This window comes from Chelmon rostratus, chromosome 19, assembly GCF_017976325.1.
Source record: "Chelmon rostratus isolate fCheRos1 chromosome 19, fCheRos1.pri, whole genome shotgun sequence".
NCBI lineage: Eukaryota > Metazoa > Chordata > Actinopteri > Chaetodontiformes > Chaetodontidae > Chelmon > Chelmon rostratus.
Genome location: NC_055676.1, coordinates 290,049 through 312,157, shown reverse-complemented (window position 1 = coordinate 312,157; position 22,109 = coordinate 290,049). Strand labels below are relative to the sequence as shown.

The window sequence follows — 22,109 nt, the reverse complement described above, 5'->3', positions numbered from 1 at the left end:
GTTTTTCAGAAGGACTAATCAAGCGTAATTTTTGGTCAGTTCTGACAGCCCTTCTAACTTCCTCCTTTTGGCTACTTAGAGTTAAAGCTGACAAAGGCAACTGCAGGCAAAGATAAAGATAAAGATAGACAACTTCACCGCCTAATACAACAGAAAGGATTACCTTAAACGTGATAACCTTCACCCAAATCATGTAGGATCTCATCTTTTAATGATTCCTGCAAAGCATTCACTGCATGACATTTGTTTATTTTGTAATGTGGATGTATGTAGCTCTTTTAAAAGACATCTGGGTTGAAGCAAAATTCAAGTAGTATGTCTGTCGTATTGGTTTTCCTTGTTATCTACATAATCCACAGATATTCGAATGGTTCGAAGACATGTGGGTTTTTTAGAAGAAATTATCAAACTTAATTTTTGGCTTATTTTGACACCAAAATGTACATTGTTTGTATGTAATATTAACAGCAAGACAATAGTACAATACACATGACCCGCTAAAGATCATACAAAGAGATAACAAATGTATTGTGCCTGAACTCACCTTGTGTGTGAGATTGAGGTCTGGGTCCATCTTGATCATCTCCCAGCTGCCATAACCGTACTCATAGATTCCTATGAGGAGGCTGGAGTCATCCTCCTTTCCCCACTCAATGTCAAAGTGTGCTGCCTTCGAGTGGCATGGAATAATATACCTATGCAAATACACACCTTTAAAAACTAGATATACAAATATATTTGGTCATGTCACATAAGGTACAGGGTTGACTGATATAAACTATCAGAGTATGTGCCATTTACTTATTGCATATCACAAAGATATATAAAAGCAAGCAGGTCTGTCTCACAAAAATCCTATCATGTGTATTGGGGGCCCTACTTCTTTCTCTCCTCCGGGTCAGCAGGAATGGCCTTGTGGAGTGGCGCCAGCTCTTCCTCGTGGGAGATAACAAGCTTGGCATTCACCTGTACTCCAGAGATCCTGAATGTAGGGCCTTTCACCTTCCCTCTTCTGCCTCCTGACGATCGATCAAGTGGAAAATAATTAAGTTTTCACTTTGTTTGTCATTTACTCATGGAATGGTATGAAAATGGAGCAAAGTTCATTTGCTGTAAAATTTGCAAACCTGTACTATGATCAGATGAGGATAAAATTGATTCAAATTCACCTAAAGCAGAGAATTCTGCACTAGAGTAGGCATTCTCTTTTCCAAAGCAGTATTTATTTATCTATAACTATTAAGTATTGAAATAAGCCACTGATCTGTATGGTTACCTGAGGTCTTCTCTTGTCCACAGGGATTTTCTCGTAGTGTTCTCACACAGCCATTGTGAACCGTCTCTGCCAAGCGTTTCAGGTCATGTTCAGATTTATCCACAAGTTCAGCATCACGAGCAATAGCATCCAACCTGAGTGAAGACCACATGTGTTGAGCAGACTGTGGCAGATTGTTCTTGTTCATTTCTAAAAACAATTTAAAAAAGTCTGATGCAACTTACCGTTCCAATGGTCCTCCAAATTTTTTATAACTCTTCACAAATCTGTAAGTAGTTGACACAGATGTTTATAGGAATATGTTAGGAGGAGTAGATAAATAGCCAAATTGAGAAATCGGTCAATATAATCACCTCCGGATCTCAGCATCACTGAAGCCCTTAATATTTTCTCGTGGAATGGTCCGAGGCCGTCCTCGTTTCTTTGGCCTCTTTCGGTCTGAGGGAGAGTCGCTGTCAGAGCCAGAGTACCTCCTGTTCCTGTTCTGCCGACCCTCACTAGCATTAAAGCTTATCTGTTAACAAAAACCAAGAAAAATCCCCTCGAACTTCATCCAGACCTGAAAACACGCAATACCACTCCATAGCACACAATTTAGAGACTTTTTCTGAAAACTAACAACCTAAATCATGAGTCCTTATTATATTTGGCAGGACTATGTGTGTACCTGTTTAGCACAATTTCTCATGCGTGGCAACAAATAGATTTCCTCCAGCTCCTTCTGTCTCTCCTCCTCCTCCATCCTCCTCCTCTGCTCCTCAGGAATGATTTCGTCCCAACTGCGCTGACTACGCTCAGAGTCTATGTCTATTTCCTCATCCTCCATCATGGAAAAGTTGGCCACCTGCACAGGTAAGGTCATTAAGAATGCATGTTTACTTGGGATACCGTTCAACCAGCTTCTGAAACGAGGAACAGATTTTTGTTTTGTTTTGTTTTTTTCACCTTGAACTGGGACAGCAGTTCTTCTCCCACTGTGGAGGGTCCAGGGTCATTTTCCCTGGTCTCAGCTCTTTTGAGAATCTCATCAATGTCCATTTCCTACAGAGCAAAACAGGCCATGACATGCTAATCCAATATATTTCAGAAAAAAATGATTATGTACATACAATCAGGACTTCCGTTTGATTCCAAGTCCCACACAAATGGGAAAGTTCCGGTCAAATGTAATCTGTGTTACTGATCTTAAAAACACTTGATAGGAAAGCTATATAAACAATGACATCATGGTTTAAGAAAAATGTTATGGTTTGCTTGTTTGACCATCCCTCTCGCATGTTGCTGTAATGGTGGTTAGGCAGGTTAGGAACATGCTTTATCAAAGTGATTAGTGATAAGTGATAAGTCATTATGATCCAAGAGATTTAAATGCCAGACTTCAACAGACAGGATTCAACTTATTACTGCATAACTGAAACACAGCATACAATTCAGTATATAACCGCATACCTGAGGCTCCTGCTCCTCACCCTCTGTCTCTTTGAAAAGCTCTTCAGCACCAAACTTCAGGATGGCAGACAGCTCCTCCTTGTTGAATGGTGCAGAACTATATGTAATGAAAACACACTCAATTGAGACAACAACAACAAGTATAGCAGCAACCTTTGAGAAGAGTGCAATACTACTATCGGAAATAATGTGATTTGTTTTTTTGCAGCTCTGTCAGTAATAAGTTTTAGTACTAGAGGGATGTAGGCAAAAGGAGTCAGTCGAGCAGCAGAAAGCAGTATTCGTTGCTTGCCTGGAGGGAGCAGCACCGGTATGGAGGACAGTTTTCCCTGTGGTGTCCATCCTTTGAATGACAAGGTGGTCCAGCACCATTTTCTTCTTTGCCCTCTCAATGATGTCCTCCTCCACTGAGCCCTTTGTCACCAGACGGTAAATATTCACCTGCCATTCCACAAGCAAACAGTGGGATACAACAACATAATTTATGACTACTAGAGAAATTCTAAGTAAGGTCAGAAAGGTCATCACATTAACACAGTTATACAGGAGAACTGTGATGACTGCACTGGGGAAATGTAATTATTTACAAGTACTGCACTAAAGTCATATTTTGATGTACTTCTTTTTATGTGACTTTGTACTTCTACTTCACTACATTCCAGTGGGAAATTTTGTAGTACGCGCACGCACACGCACACACACACACACACACACACACACGAAAAGTTATTCATTTCATTCTTTATCTATCTTACACTCAAATTTTGTTTTGTATACATTTGCTATTCCATTTCTGATGTTGTTCACAGAATCAAACTGGAACATTTATCACAAGCAGTGATTGGCGGCTCCCTCAAAGGCCTCCAATGTCATTTGTAATCAGCTGGTAATACTGTATACTGCGGGTATATTTGGGGACGACTAAACAGTATCAAAAACTGGACACGCACACAGTCACAATTCTCATCTTTTTTGCTCAAAACACCACCACAATGGATTTGAAATGAAACGAACAAGATGTGCTTTCAGCTTTCATTTGAGGGTATCCAAATCAGGTCAACGGAGTAGGAATTACAATAGTTTGTTTATGTGCCTCCCACTTTTTAAGGGACCAAAAGTAATGGGACAAATTAACAATCATAAATCAAACCTTCTCTTTTTAATACTTGGTTGCAAATCCTTTGCACTCAATTGCAGCCTGAAGTCTGGAACACATAGACATCACCTGATGCTGTGTTTCATCCCTGGTGATGCTCTGCCAGGCCTCTACTTCAACTGTCTTCAGTTCCTGCTTGTTCTTGGGGCATTTTCCCTTCAGTTTTATTTTCAGCAAGTGAAATGCATGCTCAGTTGGATTTGGGTCAGGCGATTGACTTGGCCATTGCATAACATTCCACTTCTTTGCCTTAAAAAACTCTTTGGTTGCTTACGCAGTATGCTTCGGTTCATTGTCCATCTGCACTGTGAAGCGCCGTCCAATCAGTTCTGAAGCATTTGGCTAAATATGAGCATACAATATAGCTTGAAACACTTCAGAATTCATCCTGCTGCTTTTGTCAGCAGTCAAATCATCAATGAATACAAGGGAACCAGTTCCATTGGCAGCCATACATGCCCATGCCATGACACTTCCACCACCATCTTCAATAATGAGGTGGTATGTTTTGGATCATGAGCACTTCCTTTCCTTCTCCACACTCTTCTCTTCCCATCACTCTGGTACAAGTTGATCCAGAACTGTGAAGGCTTTTTTAGATGTTGTTTGGCAAACTCTAATCTGGCCTAACTGTTGTGAAGGGGTTTTCATCAACAGGGAATGAATTGTTCAGTCATCCACCACAGTTGTTTTCTGTGGTCTTCTGGGTCTTTTGGTGTTGCTGAGCTCACCAGTGCGTTCTTTCTTTTTACACACCTAATGTTCTTGCTATCTCTCTGATGGGTTTGTTTTGATTTTTCAGCCTAATGATGGATTGCTTCACTGATAGTGACATCTCTTTAGATCTCATATTGAGAGTTGACAGCAACAGATCCAAATGCAAGTAGCACACTTGAAATAAACTCTCGACCTTTTATCTGCTCCTTGTAAATGGGATAACAAGGGAATAACACACACCTGGCCATGGAACAGCTGAGCAGGCAACTGTCCCATTACTTTTGGTCCCTTAAAAAATGGGAGGCACATATACAGACTGTTGTAATTACTACACCGTTGACCTGATTTGGATGTAAATACCCTCAAATTAAAGCTGAAAGTCCGCAGTTAAAGCACATCTTGCTAGTTTCATTTAAAATCCATTGCAGTGGATGAGAATTGTGTCAATGTCCCAATGTTTATGGACCTCACTGCATATATGAGTGTGTGTGTTTGTGTATTAATATAGACGCTAGCCGCTTTCCTGCAGCAAAATAAAATGAAAAACCAATGGGTTAAGGTTTATGACAGCTGTTGCTTACCTGTCTTTTCTGTCCAATTCTGTGGGCTCTGGCCTGGGCCTGTAGATCATTCTGGGGGTTCCAGTCTGAGTCGAAGATGACTACTGTGTCAGCTGATGCCAGATTGATACCCAGACCACCGGCACGAGTTGATAACAAGAAGCAGAAATCCTAGGCACACAAGTGGATGTTCACTACATGTTACAGGCCTGGTTCGTACCAGTGAAACACAAACTGCATTTGCTGTAGACAGAGAATCGAACTTACCTCTGAGCCCTCAGCATTAAAATGATCCAACGCCTGCTTCCTCATCTCCCCTTTAATAGAGCCATCTAATCTCTACACAAATTTAGAGATTTCAAGATCAGATTTCAAATTCAGAATATTTAACAGAAATATGTAGATGACATTTCATATTTTCTGGTTAGGTGGTACAAGATTCTCAGAGTGCTTGTGTTGGGTATATCTGTGTATTTACAGTATCAGTCAAGTTTGGACACACGTTTTTTCTTAATTTTTGTTTTCTACATTGTAGATTAATCCTTATCAAAACTATGAGAGAACACATGATGAGTTACGTAGTAAAAAAAACAAATCCATCAAATAGTTCACAATAATAATTGTATCCAAGAAGGTACACTCCAGTCATCCTTTGCATGCAAGCCAAGCACTGCTAAAAAAATAAACCCAACAACAAAATTGTGGATGAGCGTGATAATGACAAAGAGATTAAGGGTGCTCCATCGACTTTTAGAGCTGATGTGAGGCACGTTTTGGTTTTCCCTTTTCAAGAACTGAGAAGGGCAAAAAGGAAACTGACAAATGCGAAACAACTTGCAAAATACTGCCAACCGGACTGAGATGGTTGGGGATGAGTTGGACCGCAAAGTACAGGAAAAATAGCCAACAAGTGCTCAGCTTAAATGGGAACGGGTTCAAAATTGCTGGAAAAGCATTTCAGATAACTATCTCATGAAGCTGGTTGAGACATTGCCAAAAGTATGCTGGCATCAAAACAAAAAATATATTTTTATGTTTATCTTTTATGTGGCATCCAAAGCAAAATATATCTAAAATATATTTTGCTTTGTATGCCACAAAATACCTGTACCTTCTTCTATATTGATCTACAATGTAGAAAACAACAGAAACTAAGAAAAAACACTGAATGTGATGTGTGTCTAAACTTTTGACTGGCATTGTATAGATACTGTACTACTGGTCATGTGACAACAGTGTGTAGCTACCTGAAAGAGGAACTGTCGGCTCCTTAGGTATTCAGCCAGGATATCCAGCATCCGTACCATCTGGGAGAAGATGAGAACTCTGTGGCCTCGGTCCTTCAGACGCACCAGCAGTTTGTCCAACAGAACCAGCTTCCCACTGCTGCGGATCAGTTGCTGTAAGAGGAAATGATGGGCTAACAATTGCTTGTCTTTCCTCTCAAAGTAATATGAAATTAAATTTACTTTGTTCATTCGGTATGCTGCTGGAATTAAGTTTGTTGTTACAAAAATGCTTCAGTCAGGCTCTTTTGCAGATAAACATTTTTCAAGAATTCCCCCCACCTCCAACCATACACCCCAAACCCGGTGGTGGACACCGGAAGTAAGGGATGCCGTCAAGCTGAAGGAGTCCTATCGAGCGCGGTTGGTTCGTGGGACTCCTGAGGCAGCTGACAGGTACTGGCAGGCCAAATTTGCTGCAGACCAGGCAGTTGTGGAAGCAAACTCGGGTATGGGAAAAGTTCGGGGAGGCCATGGAGGAGGACACAAAGATATCCTGGCAAACCGTCTGGCGCTGGAGAAGGGGGAAGCACTACCCTGCCAATACTGTTTACAGTAGAGGTGGAGAGCTGTTGACTTCGACTGGGGATATTGTCGGGTGGTGAAAAGAATACTTTGAGGATTTCCTCAATCCCATTGCCTTCCGTAGAGGAAGCAGGGGCTGGGGACCCCGAGGTTGGCTCATCCATCACTCTAGCTGAGGTCCCCGAGGTAGTTCGGAAGCTCCTCGGTGGCAAGGTACCAGGGATGGATGAGATCCGCCCTGAGTACCTCAAGTCTCTGGATGTTGTAGGGCTGTCTTGGCTGACACGCCTCTGCAACATCGCCTGGCAGTTGGGGACAGTGCCCCTGGACTGGCAGACCGGGGTGGTGGTCCCTCTATTTAAAAAGGGGGACTGGAGGGTGTGCTCCAACTACAGGGGGATCACACTCCTCAGCCTCCCTGGTAGAGTCTATTTCAGGGTACTGGAGAGGAGAATTCGGCCGATAGTCAAACCTCGGATTCCGGAGGAACAATGCGGTTTTCGTCCTGATCGTGGAACACTGGACCAGCTCTACACCTTCCGCAGGGTGCTCGAGGGTTCGTGGGAGTTTGCCCAACCAGTTCACATGTGTTTTGTGGACTTGGAGAAGGCATTCGACCGTGTCCCTCGTGGCATTCTGTGGGAGGTGCCTCGGGAGTATGGAGTCCGGGGCCCTTTACTACAGGCCGTCCGGTCTATGTATGGCCGTGAGATTGACAGGGGATCGGTGCGGTGGCAGCAATAATGCGGCCGTTGTACCGGTCCGTCAAGGTGTAGAAGGAGCTGAGCCAAAAGGCAAAGCTCTCAATTTAGGGTGTTCCGGGCATGCCCCACCGGGAAGAGGCCCTGGGGAGACCCAGAACACGCTGGAGGGACTATGTCGCTCGGCCAGCCTGGGAACGCCTCGGGGTCCTTCCAGAGAAGCTGGAGGAAGTGTCTGGGGAGAGGGAAGTCTGGGCATCCCTGCTTAGACTGCTGCCCCTGCAACCCAATCCCAGATAAGCGGAAGAAAATGGATGGATGGATGGATAATATTAAAGCACCTACAGTACAATACAATACAGTACAATATTTGTATAACAACAATGTGAGGTTATGAAAGTTGTTGCTCCAAGTGATGTACAAGCAGAGTACTACCCCCCGAATCTGCAGATATACATTGAGTTTCAGCTCACTGTGGCCTATAACTTAAATATTTTTGTTCACTCTCACTGCTTGCATAGAGTTGATTTCAGTAGGCAGTGAAAACCCTCTAAATGCCCACTGTACAGTATCTGCTCAGCACCAAACAGTGGAGAGACACATTTAGAGATTAGTTGGTGAACAAAATGTAGCATTTAGCAGATAAAGAGGCCAGAATTTCCCTGCAAAAGTTGGAGACCACAAAACAGACTGAATATTGGACTTACATTACCCAGGTTGTCAGAATCCTGACTCCAAATAAATTCTCATATTAGAGTAGATTCAACTTTAAGGTACTGTAGAGGTATAGTATGTGTGGGGAGGGGGGAAACAGAAGTCAGAAGCTCTCTATCCTTTTTCCTTCACCCATGACAACATTCTATTCATATTCATATTCTCGTTTTATCAATTAGCATATTATGTTCCACAAAAGCAGGATATGATGTTTACATGTGCAATCACATACTATGGGAATTCCAAAATGATCTTAAATGTAAACGGGTAATAGATTCATATTTGATTTTGATAAAACTTAATTTCCAAACTTTTAAATAAATAAAAATATACACTTTGTCAGGGCTAATAGATGCTCTGATGTTGCAACACTTTAACATAAAATACACAGACCTGTAAGGCTTCAGCTCTATTGAGGAACTCGTTGTCCTCTGGGGGCTTGATAAGGTAACAGTGGTTACAACACTTCTTCAGCTCCATCATAATGTTTAGGAAGCCCGATGTGCTGCCTTTGGTACCTTTACTCAGAGCCTTGTAGTTCCTGGTCAGGATCCATCTGATCACAAATAGAAGACATGCACGCACCCATTACTGCAACCCTGATTGCAAAAAAGTGTGACCACAGAGTTTCACATAAAACAGAATGAGTGATAATTTGATAATCCTTTTTAAAATATACTCAATTGAAAACAGCACAAAGATAATATATTTACAGTTTTACCCCATCAACTTCATTGATCTTTATATATACACGATTTTTCTGAATTTGATAGCACCAACATGTTTCAAACCAATCGGGACAGGGGCAATAAAAAAACTCATTAAGTTGGGGAACACTCATAGCACAGATAGCTCGCTTGCTGCATGACTGTATTTTGTTTTTATTTATGATTTCCACAGCACTCCAACTTTCGTAATTGGGGTTGTATTGCAATGTTTTCTAGAAATTCTGCTACAAGGTCAAGCAGCAAAATCAGATCAACTAAAAATGTCCTCTTCCATAATGACTGACTCTTCTACACATCACTCAAGCAAGAGGTGAACACAGGACTAAAAAAGTTTCATGGCACTTACAGAGTAAGAGTTTTGTGTATGACGGGGGAAGTAAGGCCGTATTCAGACTAAATGTCCCTATATCAAAAAACTCCAGATCCTTACTTCAATACAGCCTTCAATAAGGCCTGCATTAGTGCAGTGAGAGCCTTACAGCTGGGCTTCCTGGTTCATATTTCATCTCCTCACCAGCAATGCATACATGCCACAACACTCAAACACTGTATTTTTCTAAGACAATATTGTTGGTCTAAACATTAACATAAACAAAACAAGATGTTCATGTCTTCATAATAAAAATAGTTATGTTTTAAAGTTTTCTATACATTACTGCTTGGCGGTCAGCACACATCACCTTAGGTTCACTCAAGTGGTTTACTTCAAAGGCACATAATAATGAGAAATCAAATATCTACATGCTCTCTTCAATAAGACCATAAAGGTAGTGTCCAACTCTTACTTGTAATACTGTTTCTGGATAGCACTCATCTCCACTCGGAGGATCTGCTCTACTTTGGCAGGAAGAGATTTCTCCACGTCCTTCTTGACTCGGCGCAGCAGAAAAGGTTCCAGCTCTTTGTGCAGACTGGTGTAACCTGAATCCCTGCCTTTGCCATGTTCCTCCTCAAACAGCTCCCAAGAGTGAAATCTTGAGAAACAAAATGTATAACATATATCAGTGAGGGCATAGCAATTCAGTCAACTCATGGTACAAGTAACAGAATAACATTCCTTCTATAATTCCTCCTTACTGCGTATATTTGTGACCACTGTCTCATGTTGCATATGTCTATGGGTTTATCCATCTCGTTTGCCAGATAGTTTCCTATTGAATTCGGGCTGAGCAATTCACCGAAATATCAAAATCACAATATGGCCAAGTGCAATATCTAAATCACAGGAACTGTACGTTTTTGATAAAGCAAAATGTCTTGCAATAAACCATTATAAATTAAGCGTTGTGGTGCAACAGAGTTGGTCTTGCCTACAAAGCAAATTCTCCAAATGAAAGAGAACATGCTTATTTAGTATAGACCCCTGCAAATACCATTCCAACTAAAAATGTGACAAACATCAAAACCGTCAAATAACTGCAATATCAGGCCTGGAATTAAGTAATTTTTACGGCAAGGCCACAAACATTGGCATTTTCTGGGAGAATAAATGTTAATGATGATAAAGATTACATTAATGATAGTGACTTTATGCAACTTTTTTCTACATGCGCATCAGCATTTCTTGAGGACTGTAAACACACTTTAAACTTATGTGTAACATCAGTTGCGTTCTTCTTTAACACTAAGATGACACAAATTATTTCTCTGACCTCTTCTGGTAAAATTTTAAAATCGTCAGTGCAGCAAGGAGAGAATGTAGTTGGTCTTTAAAGGTAACAACAAATATAGCCTACTTCTCAGGCATAATGAAGTGCAGCAGGGACCAGAGCTCTTTCAGGGAGTTCTGCAGTGGTGTTCCTGTGATCAGAAGCCTGTGATTGGACTTGAAGTCTATCATGGTCTTGTAGAGGAGGGAGTCATCATTCTTCAGTCGATGTGCCTCATCCACACCAATGAAGGCCCAGTTCACACTGCCCAAAAATGACTGAAGACACACACACATTTGTTATAAGTTTTCATGTGCTACCATCATATTGCACAGCTTTAGAACTGACTGTTTCACATGTATCATGAATAAAGGAGATTAAGTGACATACATGAGCAAGACGAAGAAGTAGCACTGACCTTGTCTTTGAGAAGAATCTCATATGTTGTAAGGAGGATGTTAAATTTCATTCTCTTGCTATGGACATGCATCCACTCATGGGTCCTGATCTATTAAATTAACACACAGGAGAAACGGAAACGTTAAAAATGTAAAGACAGTCATTGACAATCTGAAGTCTTTGCTGCTTGCATTATAAACACCATACCATGTTCCTGCTGCTGATGTCTCCCAGGTAGACCACAACATTCATCTGAGGGGTCCAGAGCTGGATTTCTCTCTGCCAGGAGGTTAGTGTAGAGAGAGGCACGACCAGCAAGAAGGGCCCATACAGTTGGTGCTCATTAAACAGGTAGTTAAGGAAGCAAATGGTCTGGATGGTCTTCCCTAAACCCATCTCATCAGCAAGGATGCAGCTGTTACCTCTATGAATAAAGCCAGAGTATAAGAAAGCAACAGTATAAGATCAGCTTGTGGGGCTCCTACACTGCTGAGAGCATCACATGACCATGGAATATGTTATATTCATATATGAGGTGATGTTGTAGTTTTGTGTGGATCCAGGGAAACATTCAGTTGTTTTACCCATTAAAACAGAATGGACTTTCAGGACAATGCAAGCTGAGAACTTAAGTATTGCTTGAGTCATACTTGCACCAGGAGTGAGCCATCCAGTTCAAACTGTCCAACTGGTAGTCTCGAAGCTCCAGTCCATCACCTCCTATGGAAGCTGGCTGCTTCTTCATGGGCACAAACCTCGGTCTTTGTTTCAGCACCTACAGGAAAGAAGAGCAGCAGTTTATGTCAATGCCGGATAAATATGGGTCATACTAAGGTTATAAAATAAAGGGCTGGGATAAGAAACCTGTGAAATATTTGGAACTTTTCATGCCTATAGACTTATCCACATCAGAAGAAATTAATTACAGTCCTCTCAAAAATGAAATTACAGTAGATATTAATAGATTTGATTCCATATCTTAACACGTGTAGATCAAGATCACTTTAGGTATTTACAAATCAGAGATTATGTTGGCAAGAAATTTCTAAAAATGACACAGCAATGGGAAAGGAAATCCTTGATATTTTTCAAAAAAAAAAATCTTCTGTACTAGTCCACAAAAGACTAACAATTTCACATCTTGTCAACTGTCACTCTGTGGCTTCATTTTGGAGAAGTGTCTACGGTGTCCTGGAAGCGGATTATAAAATGAAAATCAATTTTAAGTTTAAATCATGTACCTTGGTGATGTAGAAGATCTGCACTGTGCAGAGTAAGATAAATACTTGAGGGTATTGTTATTGGCAGGCTTTAACCTGATCATGGCTTAAGAAAGACATTCCAACCATAAAGGAATGGATCAACATAGTTTACAATATATACAGACAGTGACCCCAAATCTGGGGTAAAAAAAACAAACTGTCAATTTTGTGTGCCGTTACAACCCTAGCAGCTGGTAAAGTTAGCGTTTAAGTCAAAATTCAGTTTACTTCAGAATGGAAACTGACACAGACCACATCACACCAAGCTGGACTAAATACAAAACTGCACCACCTTACCAAGGTGTACCGTATTACCAATGCCAGTCAAGACTTGGAAGCAAGTTACCTTGCAGTCTCTGGATGGAATGGTCTTGGACTGGTTTCTGCTCATGTAGTCATCAATGCATTTCTGGAACTTTTTGGCAATCAGAGCCCCATCTTCCCAGCTGCACTCTGAGTATGGTAAACCCTGCCACTTGCACAGATAGTCTGGGTAACCAGCTGCTGACTTCTGGTTTGAATGTCCTGCACAAAAGCAATTCAATTCAATTCTGTTTAGCTATACCATTACAGTGGCATCAACTATATTCAAAGTAAGCCGTTTCAAACAAATTACAAGTTATGCATTGAAAGTGCACCTATGATTCGCTCTACAAGCTGGTACTGAGAGTGCAGGTCATCCATCAATTCTTCCTGGCAATTGAAATACTCTATGTCCTCTGGTGAAGCTGCCTTTAACCTAGGGAGAAGAAAAGAAAGCCTTAGAAACTAGCCAATAGCCTGTCTTCCATTTCAGTTGAACCAACAATTTTTTAGAGGGTCATGAATTAAATTGAAACTTCAGCAAATTCTCTTTTTCAGATGACTGGTTTGAATCCCTGTAGATGCTAGGAAAGTGTAGGTACTCACAAGATGAAGGGTATACCTTTAATGTCTCAAAACCAACACAATGGTCCCTCCGAAGTAGATCAGAGACACTACAGTTCAGAAATTCATTCAAAATGTATTCAAATTTTGGCCAAAAAAGCCATCAAACACATGGGGCTGAGGGTGGTTGAGGGCAGTTTTAGAGGTGCAATGAAGTTTTGTGGGGTCTTATAGCATGTCAGTTGCTTACACTGGCAGGCATACTGAATACAGATTCCATCTGATGACAATTGTTTTTAGCTTTCAATCTTGCACTGCACATATGGAGTTAACAGTGATAAGTGGCAAATTTACCATTGGAATTCACATTTTTTTTGAAACACTAGGCCTTCAATTAATTAAATAAATTAAAAAAAAACAGGCTTCTCATTTCTAGCTGACGGCCTGGATTTTGTCATTTATGATAATGACTCTCAGATTTTATTAGTGTAGTGAGCTAATGCATGATAAAGCTAATCTTAAACTCAAGGACAGAGTTGAGAAGTCTGTCTCCAGCTGATGTTACCATATGACACGTTTTAAAATAGGAACCCTGTAAAAGGGTCTTAAATGTGTACAATGATAGCTGCATACAAAATGTACTGCTAAAAAACTGAGGCCAAAGCTACACATCCCAGGCATAACATGAGATTTTTCAACAATTATTGATCCATGTATCATGCACAACGGAGCAGCATTTTTGTGTATTTCAGAGTAGAGCTAGTTCGCCCCATAAGAATGGTATTAAAAATAAAATATAAAAATGATAACATGTGGGCCAATTAAAATGGAATTCGTTCTAACATGATCCTTTGTTTTGATGCTTAGTATAGAAGAAAACATACTTAAACAGGCAATACAATGGTTAGATTTTAGATCTGTCATGGTTGTATCATATTTGTCCTAGCTGTCAGTGTGTAAAACTAGATATTGTATAATAAAGCGAGAAACTCTTCATGTCTATTAAACAAGCTCTCACCATTTCTTTTTCTCCTGGTCCTTCTTCTTGAAATTGTCCAGTTTCTTCATACCCTTGACATTCTGTAACTTGAGCGTCTCCTCTGTCTCCCAAGTGTTGTGGATATGGGCCCAGTTCTTCCACTTTATCAAATACTGGATCTCACCAATCTCTTTGTTGGAACTGAAGTTGGCATTGGGGTCCCCGTCTGCTTCTACAGCGTATACAGTGGTTGCACTTCCTGTTGCTGTTAGACAAAAAATAAAAGAATATTGTCTAAAATATGGATTTATTCAGCCTTAACAGGCTGAAATATCTTTTGTTTTGAGGGTGAACAGTATAGAGCAATGGGGAACTGCTTTTGTCTCACAGATGGTTCTAAGTCATCTCCCTGTTATCTCCTGACTTTCCCGGAAAAAGTGCAAGTCCCTCATTTTCCAGACGACTCTTAAAATTTGATAATAATCCTGAAATTCCATACTGGGATAAATGCTTGTCTATGGTAACAGTTAATTTGGAGTGGACTGACATCAATCTTAGCACTGTGTTTCTTACCTCTTTTCCTTCCTATCCTGCTGTCCATCACTCTCTCCAGGGTTTCAAACTCGTCCTCCTCGGGCTGGGGAACATCTTCACCCAGAACTTCCACGAGGTCATCTGAGTCAGTCTTCAGCTCCTCGTCCTCCTTGTAGCTGATGTTGACTGTGGCTTGCCGCCGTGGACCAGCAGACGCCACCTTCTTGTACTTTTCATCCTCTTCGTCAGAAGAAGAACACTTTTGGGCTTTCTTCCTCTGGGTGCTGCTCTTCTTCCCATTGCGAAAATTCATCCTGAGACATGACATGAGGTGAAGAGATAATTCATGAGTTGGATTAAACTGAAGCCACTCTGTATTCTTTCAGAGATCATAGGTCTTATGATCAATACCTAGACAGCTGAGATGAGCGACCACAATGAAAGGCAATAGTTGAGAATAATGCAACCCTGTGTACACAGGCAGCCATGAAAGGGAAACTGTCCTCTTACTTGGTTGGAGGCTTTCTGCTTTTGATTTTGTGACTGGGCTCATAGTCTGATGCTGTTTCATCACTGTTGTCCTCTGCTGATGAGTCTGATCCAGAACCACTCCCAGATGCAGAACCCGATGCAGAGTCGGAGGAGCCTGAATTTCTTCTCCTTTTGGATCCACTTGATGAGTCAGATTCATCACTACTTGACGAGTCCTACAGAAGATTATCATCAGAGAAAGAATGTTCATAAATAGTTCATGAACACATTTAAGCACACCTACATCTCCAAATGTTGGTGATTAGTGCACAGTCAAACAGCACAGAAAAAGCGCGTTGGGAATCAGTTTGAAACAAACCTCATCAGATCCGCCGTTTGAGGAGCTTTGCCTCTGCTGCTGTTGAAGCTGTTGTTTCCTGAGCATTGCAGATCTTTGCACTGCTAGGATACTTGGATTGGACTTCCAGAACTGCAATCAATGAGTGCAGTGCAGTGCAAGGTTAGCCAAAAAATGTGAATATGTTAAAAGCTTTCACATGACTCACAGTGTTAAAACACCTAAAAAGAGCAGTTTGTCACTAGCAGAGGTCATAGGTCAAACCATCAAACTTATTGGACTGTGTTTTTAAGCAGTTCTCTGCATTAGAGGAAATGCTGCTACAAAGACGCAAGGAAATGTACTGATCAGGTCTATTTTGACAGTGTCATGCAGCATTGACCAATTTGATGATGCTTATATAACAGCAGCTTTATTGTGAACATGTAATGATCAAATATTTCCTTGTCTGAATAATTAACTACACCTTCAGTTTGAGTAACAAACATGAGCCCATTGTCGCCAATTTATTTTACATCTTTTTTTTTTTTTTTTTTGTTTTGTTTACCTCAGCTCCATCGATGTTTGACTTATTTGGCTGTTCCATCTTCTCCTTGGATATCTCTGTGTCAGAATCTGACTGGCTGCCAGAGTCTGAGCCACTACCTGAGTCACTGCTTCCTGATTGGCTGCTGCTGCTGGAGGAGCTGGAACTGGAGCCTGAGCCGGACCCTGACGCTGAGCCTGATCCAGAACCGGATTCATCATCAGAATTACTGTGCCATGTAAAGAGAAAATCACAAACACATTTTTGTGCATTAGTCATTAATAGATTAACCATCCACAAATCAAATCAGTTTGACATGCTGGGCTCACTCAAAACATTTTATACCTGTTTTTATTACCCTTTTCTACACCACTCTTTTGCTAACTATCAACATGTTTTTCAACAAGAAAAATTACAGAGGGTATTCATCTGCTATTTGCATCCATTATGGCCTGGTACACAAAAATATATGATGGCACATAGATATGTGTGTATCTGTTGTACTGCATGCTTGTAGCTCATTTATTTAGACAATGGCAACATTGCAATAAGACAACTGCGTTAATGTAGCTGGAGTGCCCATTGCACAACTTTTAACACAAAACAATCCAGTGTTGTGTGGCAATGAGATACGTTAGCCAATTACATATGTGCAAGTACAAATTTGAGTAGGGTTATCTGGCATTCAAGTTTAACTTGCAATCAAGAGATATTTGTTGCAGCCATCACAACATTCAACATATGTAAAATTGTGCCCCATTGCACTATATACTACTGTGTAGTGTAAATAACAGTCAACAAAAAACAAAACTGTAAACAAAATAGACTTCAGTAAAAAATATAAACAAACTGGAGATGGCAGCATCACAGACACACAAATCAGAGATAAGAGGAATACAAAGCATTCTCCTCCAGTCTAATGTGTAGAAATAAGGGCCACATATACAGTTACTATTAATAATCTATCAGTGATATAATCTGAGATGACATTTTATTTAAAAAAAAAAATACCAATACCAACAAAACTACTCTGATGTTCTTTTGCGAAAGATGATTAGTTGATTTACCTTGATTCTCCACTGCTGTTGCTCACACTTTCATCCTCACTGCGTCCAGCCATGTTGAAGTCCAAAAATATAGACTTCCCCTGTGGTATTGTGTCCCACGTGGTTAACCTGTACACACATTAACAACATTATAAATACTATTTGGGAATACCAGGACTGTACCTTCATCATGGCTGACTACTTTCAGTAACATTATGCTTTCCCAGCATTAAGTATGAATGGGCTCTGATAAAGTCGTGGTTGTTAAAATTTTCACAACAGGGCAGAATAATTCACAGGTAGGCCCACAAATCCTCATGTTTACAAAGTAAAACGCATCTGCTGCCTCGTCCACAATCCCTGACCAACTATAGCGCGGCATCAAAGTTTAATTAATGGACTGTTTTTAAGAAGCTGTCAATATGGTTCCACGCGAGACTTTATCAAATGGGAACATTTCTGACATCATTCATACTCATATATTTTTTATTAATATCTCAAATTAAAACCAGAACAGACGGAGCTGTGCGGATGGCTGTAGCTAACGTTACACGTAACTTAGCTGTATTCGTTCCCTCATCACAGAGGCCTATAAGGCCTGCGCGTGTTTTCACATCTACACAAAGTTCCGTGGGCACTCTAAACACTAAATAACCGCATTTCTCTGAGCCAAGGCCAAAAACGCATTATAGTAAACGCTCTTCCGCCAACCTTGGTTTCACCAGGTCTAAGTATGGCTACAGTTTAGCTTGTAGCTAACTAGCTAATACCGGCTAATGACGCCAATACTAGCTATTGGCGGGGTACGGTTGCAGTACTGTAACGTTATGCATACACAGCCGACGCGCCAGTCAATATCTTGTCTCGAAATCTTAACTGAGAACAATATCACGCAATAGTATAATATCAACACCAGCTGCCTGATCAATGCTAGCCACTTCATTGCTACAGTATAATGGCTGTCCCCTATCTATAACTCATTACTGTTTGCTACCTCTTATCTGTAACGCTAGTACTACGATATTCTGTGTTTGAAAATCGTCAAACTTGTTAAACAATAAAAGCACCAGTTAGTGTTATAATTCTACAACATATAGCACAACTCTGTGTGTCAAACGTTATTAGTAGTGCCATTTTTTAAACGTCAACGTGGGTTCAATAAACATAAAGTGAGGAGAGGATAGCCCAGCGTTTACTGGGGTTGTCAAGGAAAGTAGCGTTAGCTAACAGTATAAAGCACGAGGCTAGCAAGGTAGCTAACAAAATGACAAAACTTTGCGCTAGTTCTTCTTAACAGTGAACCGCTGGAATGTTCACTTTCCGGTTATAACCGATACTTAGCTTTAATAGTCAACCATATTTAACTATGCAAATGTCCGTCTAACTAGTGGGCCACAGTAGAGCGGCATAATTATTTAGTATTCATTATCAAACCCACAAACCCAAATTAGCTAACCTAACTTCACCCTCTTCCATCTTGTTTTCATTAGCCGCTCACGTCTCGCGGCTTTTACATCAACATACAAGATAGCCTACAGTTTCGCTAAACTAAGGGATAAGTAGCTCCACGCTGTACGCTACCTGATATTATTTTATGTTACCTGGAAAACTCCAACAAAACAGCTGTCTAAATCCACCTTTCCACTTTAGACGTCCTTTCTTCTTTTATTTAACTAGTGAGCTAGCAGCCGCTTATAGCTAACGCTACGCTAGCTAGCTAGCAAGCTATCTCCCAGTTAGGGAGAGCAGCCTCGAACCACTCAGTTCGAAAGAACTGACGCAGTGTTGGTTTTCCTCTCCCTCCAAAAATCAAATAAGTCCCCTTTTTCGTTCTAAATGTAAGCAAAGTCTAGCGCTCGTCGGTCAACTGCGACTGTAGAAAGCTGGCATTTCAATCCAGGATCTTCCGACAACCGGCCTCCGCCATGACGCCGTAGGGTTCACTTCTCTAGGAAACCCCGGACAGTGACGTAACGACTGTGCTCCTCTATACACTGCAACAGCAGTAAACATCTGGCAACGGGTATTTTTACACAACATTTATTTAAAACAAACGGAATTAACGTTGTATGTAAAAACTTCAATCCCAACAACAGGGCTTTGAAATGTAAAATGGGAAGGCTGTGGATGGGCGTGGGCCTATTGCAGGAAAAGAGGTGAATTTTGACAATGTCGTTTAATCAGTGGCAAGGGAATCAGATGTACATTAACAACAGTAGATTGCAGTAAAATCACTGAATGCAAGAAAGAAGAATTCAGTATCCAGTCACAGTCAGTCTAGAACAAATGAAAAGGGGAAGAAAGCACAATTAGAGTGAAGAGTGGAAAGTAATCACTGAGTTAACAGATAACATTCCAGTGACATCTAGTGAAGCTCACAAAGGTCGTACATCAAGAAAATGGTCGTAGTAAAGAAGCACATGTTTTTCTTAACAAAGGAATGTTATTGATACATGCAGGTATTGTAGCCCAACAAGGCAAGAAACTGAAGGTGACGACCCTGAATGGAGTTGGAATTAAAAGTCATATTCCCGGGCAAATTGTTAGATTTGCGGAGTGATTAGTTGAGTTACTTTAGAAATCAGTCTGGAAGACCCAAAGAAAGAAATTAAAGGGGCAAAGTAACCGCAATTAAGCATCTTCCATCTCAATATCATGGTTAAATAGCATTTGTCTGTTCCTTCAATTTGAAGAAATCATGAAGACGGTGAAGATGGCGAATTACATGATGCGGAATGAAATCTTTTATAAAATTGTACAATATGGATATTAAAGTATGATATTGCATAAAACATTTCTTATTTGATTGTTCATTTGGGTTTGTGTCGGGAATTCAGTTTCAGAGAAGTACTTTGTCGAAAATGCAGCCCCTCAAGTTAGGACCAGATATTGGTAAGTCAGTTATTGCAGGTGATGGAGTAATTTAGAAAAGAGGAAGGAATACTTCATAAAATAAACTAAAATAAAAAATATTAAATAAATGTAAAAAAAAAAATTATTGAATATTAGGAGATGTCTAACTGACACTGGTTGAGTATTGCAATTGAAAAAAATGTTTGTCCTATATATGCAAATGTAGGCCAGTTAAGAAAATAAACCTCTAATAGATTCATAATATGCCTGTCAGTGAATGAGTGTCTTATGTCTTGTCAGTATCTTGTCAGTGTGTGTTAGAAGCATTTTGCTTAGCTGCTTTAGATAACTGCCCAACACCCTTAAACATATGACTAATCATAGTTAGACATCTGCTCTCTGTCCATGGTGCTGAAAGAAGCACCAAAATGGATAGGATGAAGGCATTTTCAATGCTCTAACTTGCAAATTTAATGCAAACATTAGGCATTGTTATATTTTTTAATTCTGTTGTCATGAGTATTTTTGTGACGTCATATGGCATTGCCATACCTTGACTTTTGCTGAAACAATGCCCTCTGAGAACTTTTTAGCATTAACACATATACGATCTGGCAGATCATCATTCGGAATAGATTTTACCAATGAAATCCTATATTGGAAATAAATGGTATATCTACACGCTTCCTATGGGTTCCTGATCATGTTGGTGAGTAGGGAAATAAGCAAGAGGATATTCTGGCCAAACAAACACTATTAAATATGTAAACCTACAAGTTCAATGAAGCAAAGATGAAGCTAAGACATTCATTAGGACATATGCACAATCAGTATGGCACGAGTACTGGGATGATAATGAAACTGTAAGACATCTTTATAATATACAAAGACATGCTGGTGCTGGGAGGATGGTGGGCTGGAAATGAAGGCAAGAAAATGTCATCGCCCATCAACCAGAATAGATTATACAGGCTTCAACCATAGCTTATATAAGATATAAGCACACAACCAGAAAATGATAACACTGTAGGAGTATGTGCTTCTTCATTATAGAAAATACAATATCAAGAGTCACTATCTTCTTCAGTCACTAAGGACAACATGTTTTGTCGTTGTCAGGTCTCTTGGGAAAACAGCAGGCAAGACATACTGTGACATTATCCACTTTTTAAAAGAAACTAATTTAGCTGTTAGTTTTTTAAAAGTCCACACTCCAGTCCAGTTGGTGGCAGTAATGCGCGTCTAAGACTAAGACATGCCAACTGCCAATACACACAGAAGCAGCAGCAGCAGCAGCAGAAGAAGTAGTAGCAGCAGTGGTCGTAGAAATAGTAGTAGTAGTAGAAGAAGAAGAAGAAGAAGAAGAAGAAGAAGAAGAAGAAAAAGAAGAAGAAGAAGAAGAAGAAGAAGAGGAGGAGGAGGACGAAGAAGCTGATGACATTGCTGCTGAGCTGTGAGAATAACCTCCGTCCTGTTCACAGTGCAGAATTATTGTCATGTCGCAAAAAATATGTTAAAATTCAAGACGACCTCACACAATAATAAGAGTTGAGTTACAGAGACCGACTGGCTGAAAGAGAAATAGACTGCACTGTAGAGGGTGAGTATTTGACCGTTAATACCGCATTAGTCCATTTAACCAAAGTACTCTAACGGTTTCATTTAGAGTGCATCCACCGGATATAATGGTAATTCACTTAGCAGTAAATATGAAACAGTTAAAGGGGCGAGTTAAGCTTCCATTTCTATCTATCTATCTATCTATCTATCTATCTATCTATCTATCTATCTATCTATCTGTCTGTCTGTCTGTCTGTCTGTCTGTCTGTCCAGGCTATATATATATATTCTTTTTTACAAACTCAATTTGGAAAAGAAAGCCTAGTATTTATCTGTGTTTTGAGTAATAACACTCTAACCAGCAGCTGCATGATTTTAAAGGTGCAGTGAAATTAATATGAGCTCATAATGCAAATGCAAAGATGGAGCAGACATCAGGGTTGTATTAAGCAGGGGCAAAAATGAGTTATGGGTTCCTGCATTGTGAAGGAAC

At 40.3% G+C, this 22,109-nt stretch overlaps 1 protein-coding gene across 3 annotated transcripts in view; it reads right to left on the bottom strand.

Annotated features, from left to right (window-relative positions):
- The window catches only part of chd1 (chromodomain helicase DNA binding protein 1), a 29,787-nt gene extending 10,654 nt beyond the window's left edge, over nucleotides 1–19,133 (bottom strand). For 2 of the 3 annotated variants that reach the window (XM_041959691.1, XM_041959693.1), the window contains exons 1-27: nucleotides 18,805–19,133; nucleotides 17,225–17,332; nucleotides 16,179–16,386; nucleotides 15,653–15,763; nucleotides 15,313–15,509; nucleotides 14,842–15,116; nucleotides 14,308–14,533; nucleotides 13,061–13,161; nucleotides 12,769–12,947; nucleotides 11,811–11,935; nucleotides 11,368–11,584; nucleotides 11,180–11,269; nucleotides 10,849–11,039; nucleotides 9,898–10,086; nucleotides 8,778–8,940; nucleotides 6,406–6,558; nucleotides 5,426–5,497; nucleotides 5,180–5,329; nucleotides 3,018–3,166; nucleotides 2,726–2,822; nucleotides 2,222–2,317; nucleotides 1,944–2,120; nucleotides 1,630–1,790; nucleotides 1,501–1,542; nucleotides 1,277–1,410; nucleotides 881–1,019; nucleotides 545–695 (exon numbers count right to left, since the gene is read on the bottom strand). In XM_041959691.1, the coding sequence (XP_041815625.1) occupies nucleotides 545–695; nucleotides 881–1,019; nucleotides 1,277–1,410; nucleotides 1,501–1,542; nucleotides 1,630–1,790; nucleotides 1,944–2,120; nucleotides 2,222–2,317; nucleotides 2,726–2,822; nucleotides 3,018–3,166; nucleotides 5,180–5,329; nucleotides 5,426–5,497; nucleotides 6,406–6,558; nucleotides 8,778–8,940; nucleotides 9,898–10,086; nucleotides 10,849–11,039; nucleotides 11,180–11,269; nucleotides 11,368–11,584; nucleotides 11,811–11,935; nucleotides 12,769–12,947; nucleotides 13,061–13,161; nucleotides 14,308–14,533; nucleotides 14,842–15,116; nucleotides 15,313–15,509; nucleotides 15,653–15,763; nucleotides 16,179–16,386; nucleotides 17,225–17,277 (3,846 nt within the window). In that variant the 5' untranslated portion in view covers nucleotides 17,278–17,332; nucleotides 18,805–19,133. Of the gene's footprint in view, nucleotides 1–544; nucleotides 696–880; nucleotides 1,020–1,276; nucleotides 1,411–1,500; nucleotides 1,543–1,629; nucleotides 1,791–1,943; nucleotides 2,121–2,221; nucleotides 2,318–2,725; nucleotides 2,823–3,017; nucleotides 3,167–5,179; nucleotides 5,330–5,425; nucleotides 5,498–6,405; nucleotides 6,559–8,777; nucleotides 8,941–9,897; nucleotides 10,087–10,848; nucleotides 11,040–11,179; nucleotides 11,270–11,367; nucleotides 11,585–11,810; nucleotides 11,936–12,768; nucleotides 12,948–13,060; nucleotides 13,162–14,307; nucleotides 14,534–14,841; nucleotides 15,117–15,312; nucleotides 15,510–15,652; nucleotides 15,764–16,178; nucleotides 16,387–17,224; nucleotides 17,512–18,804 lie in introns of those variants that run through there. The other variant, XM_041959692.1, reaches the window with a different exon arrangement.
- Nucleotides 19,134–22,109: the final 2,976 nt, after the last annotated feature.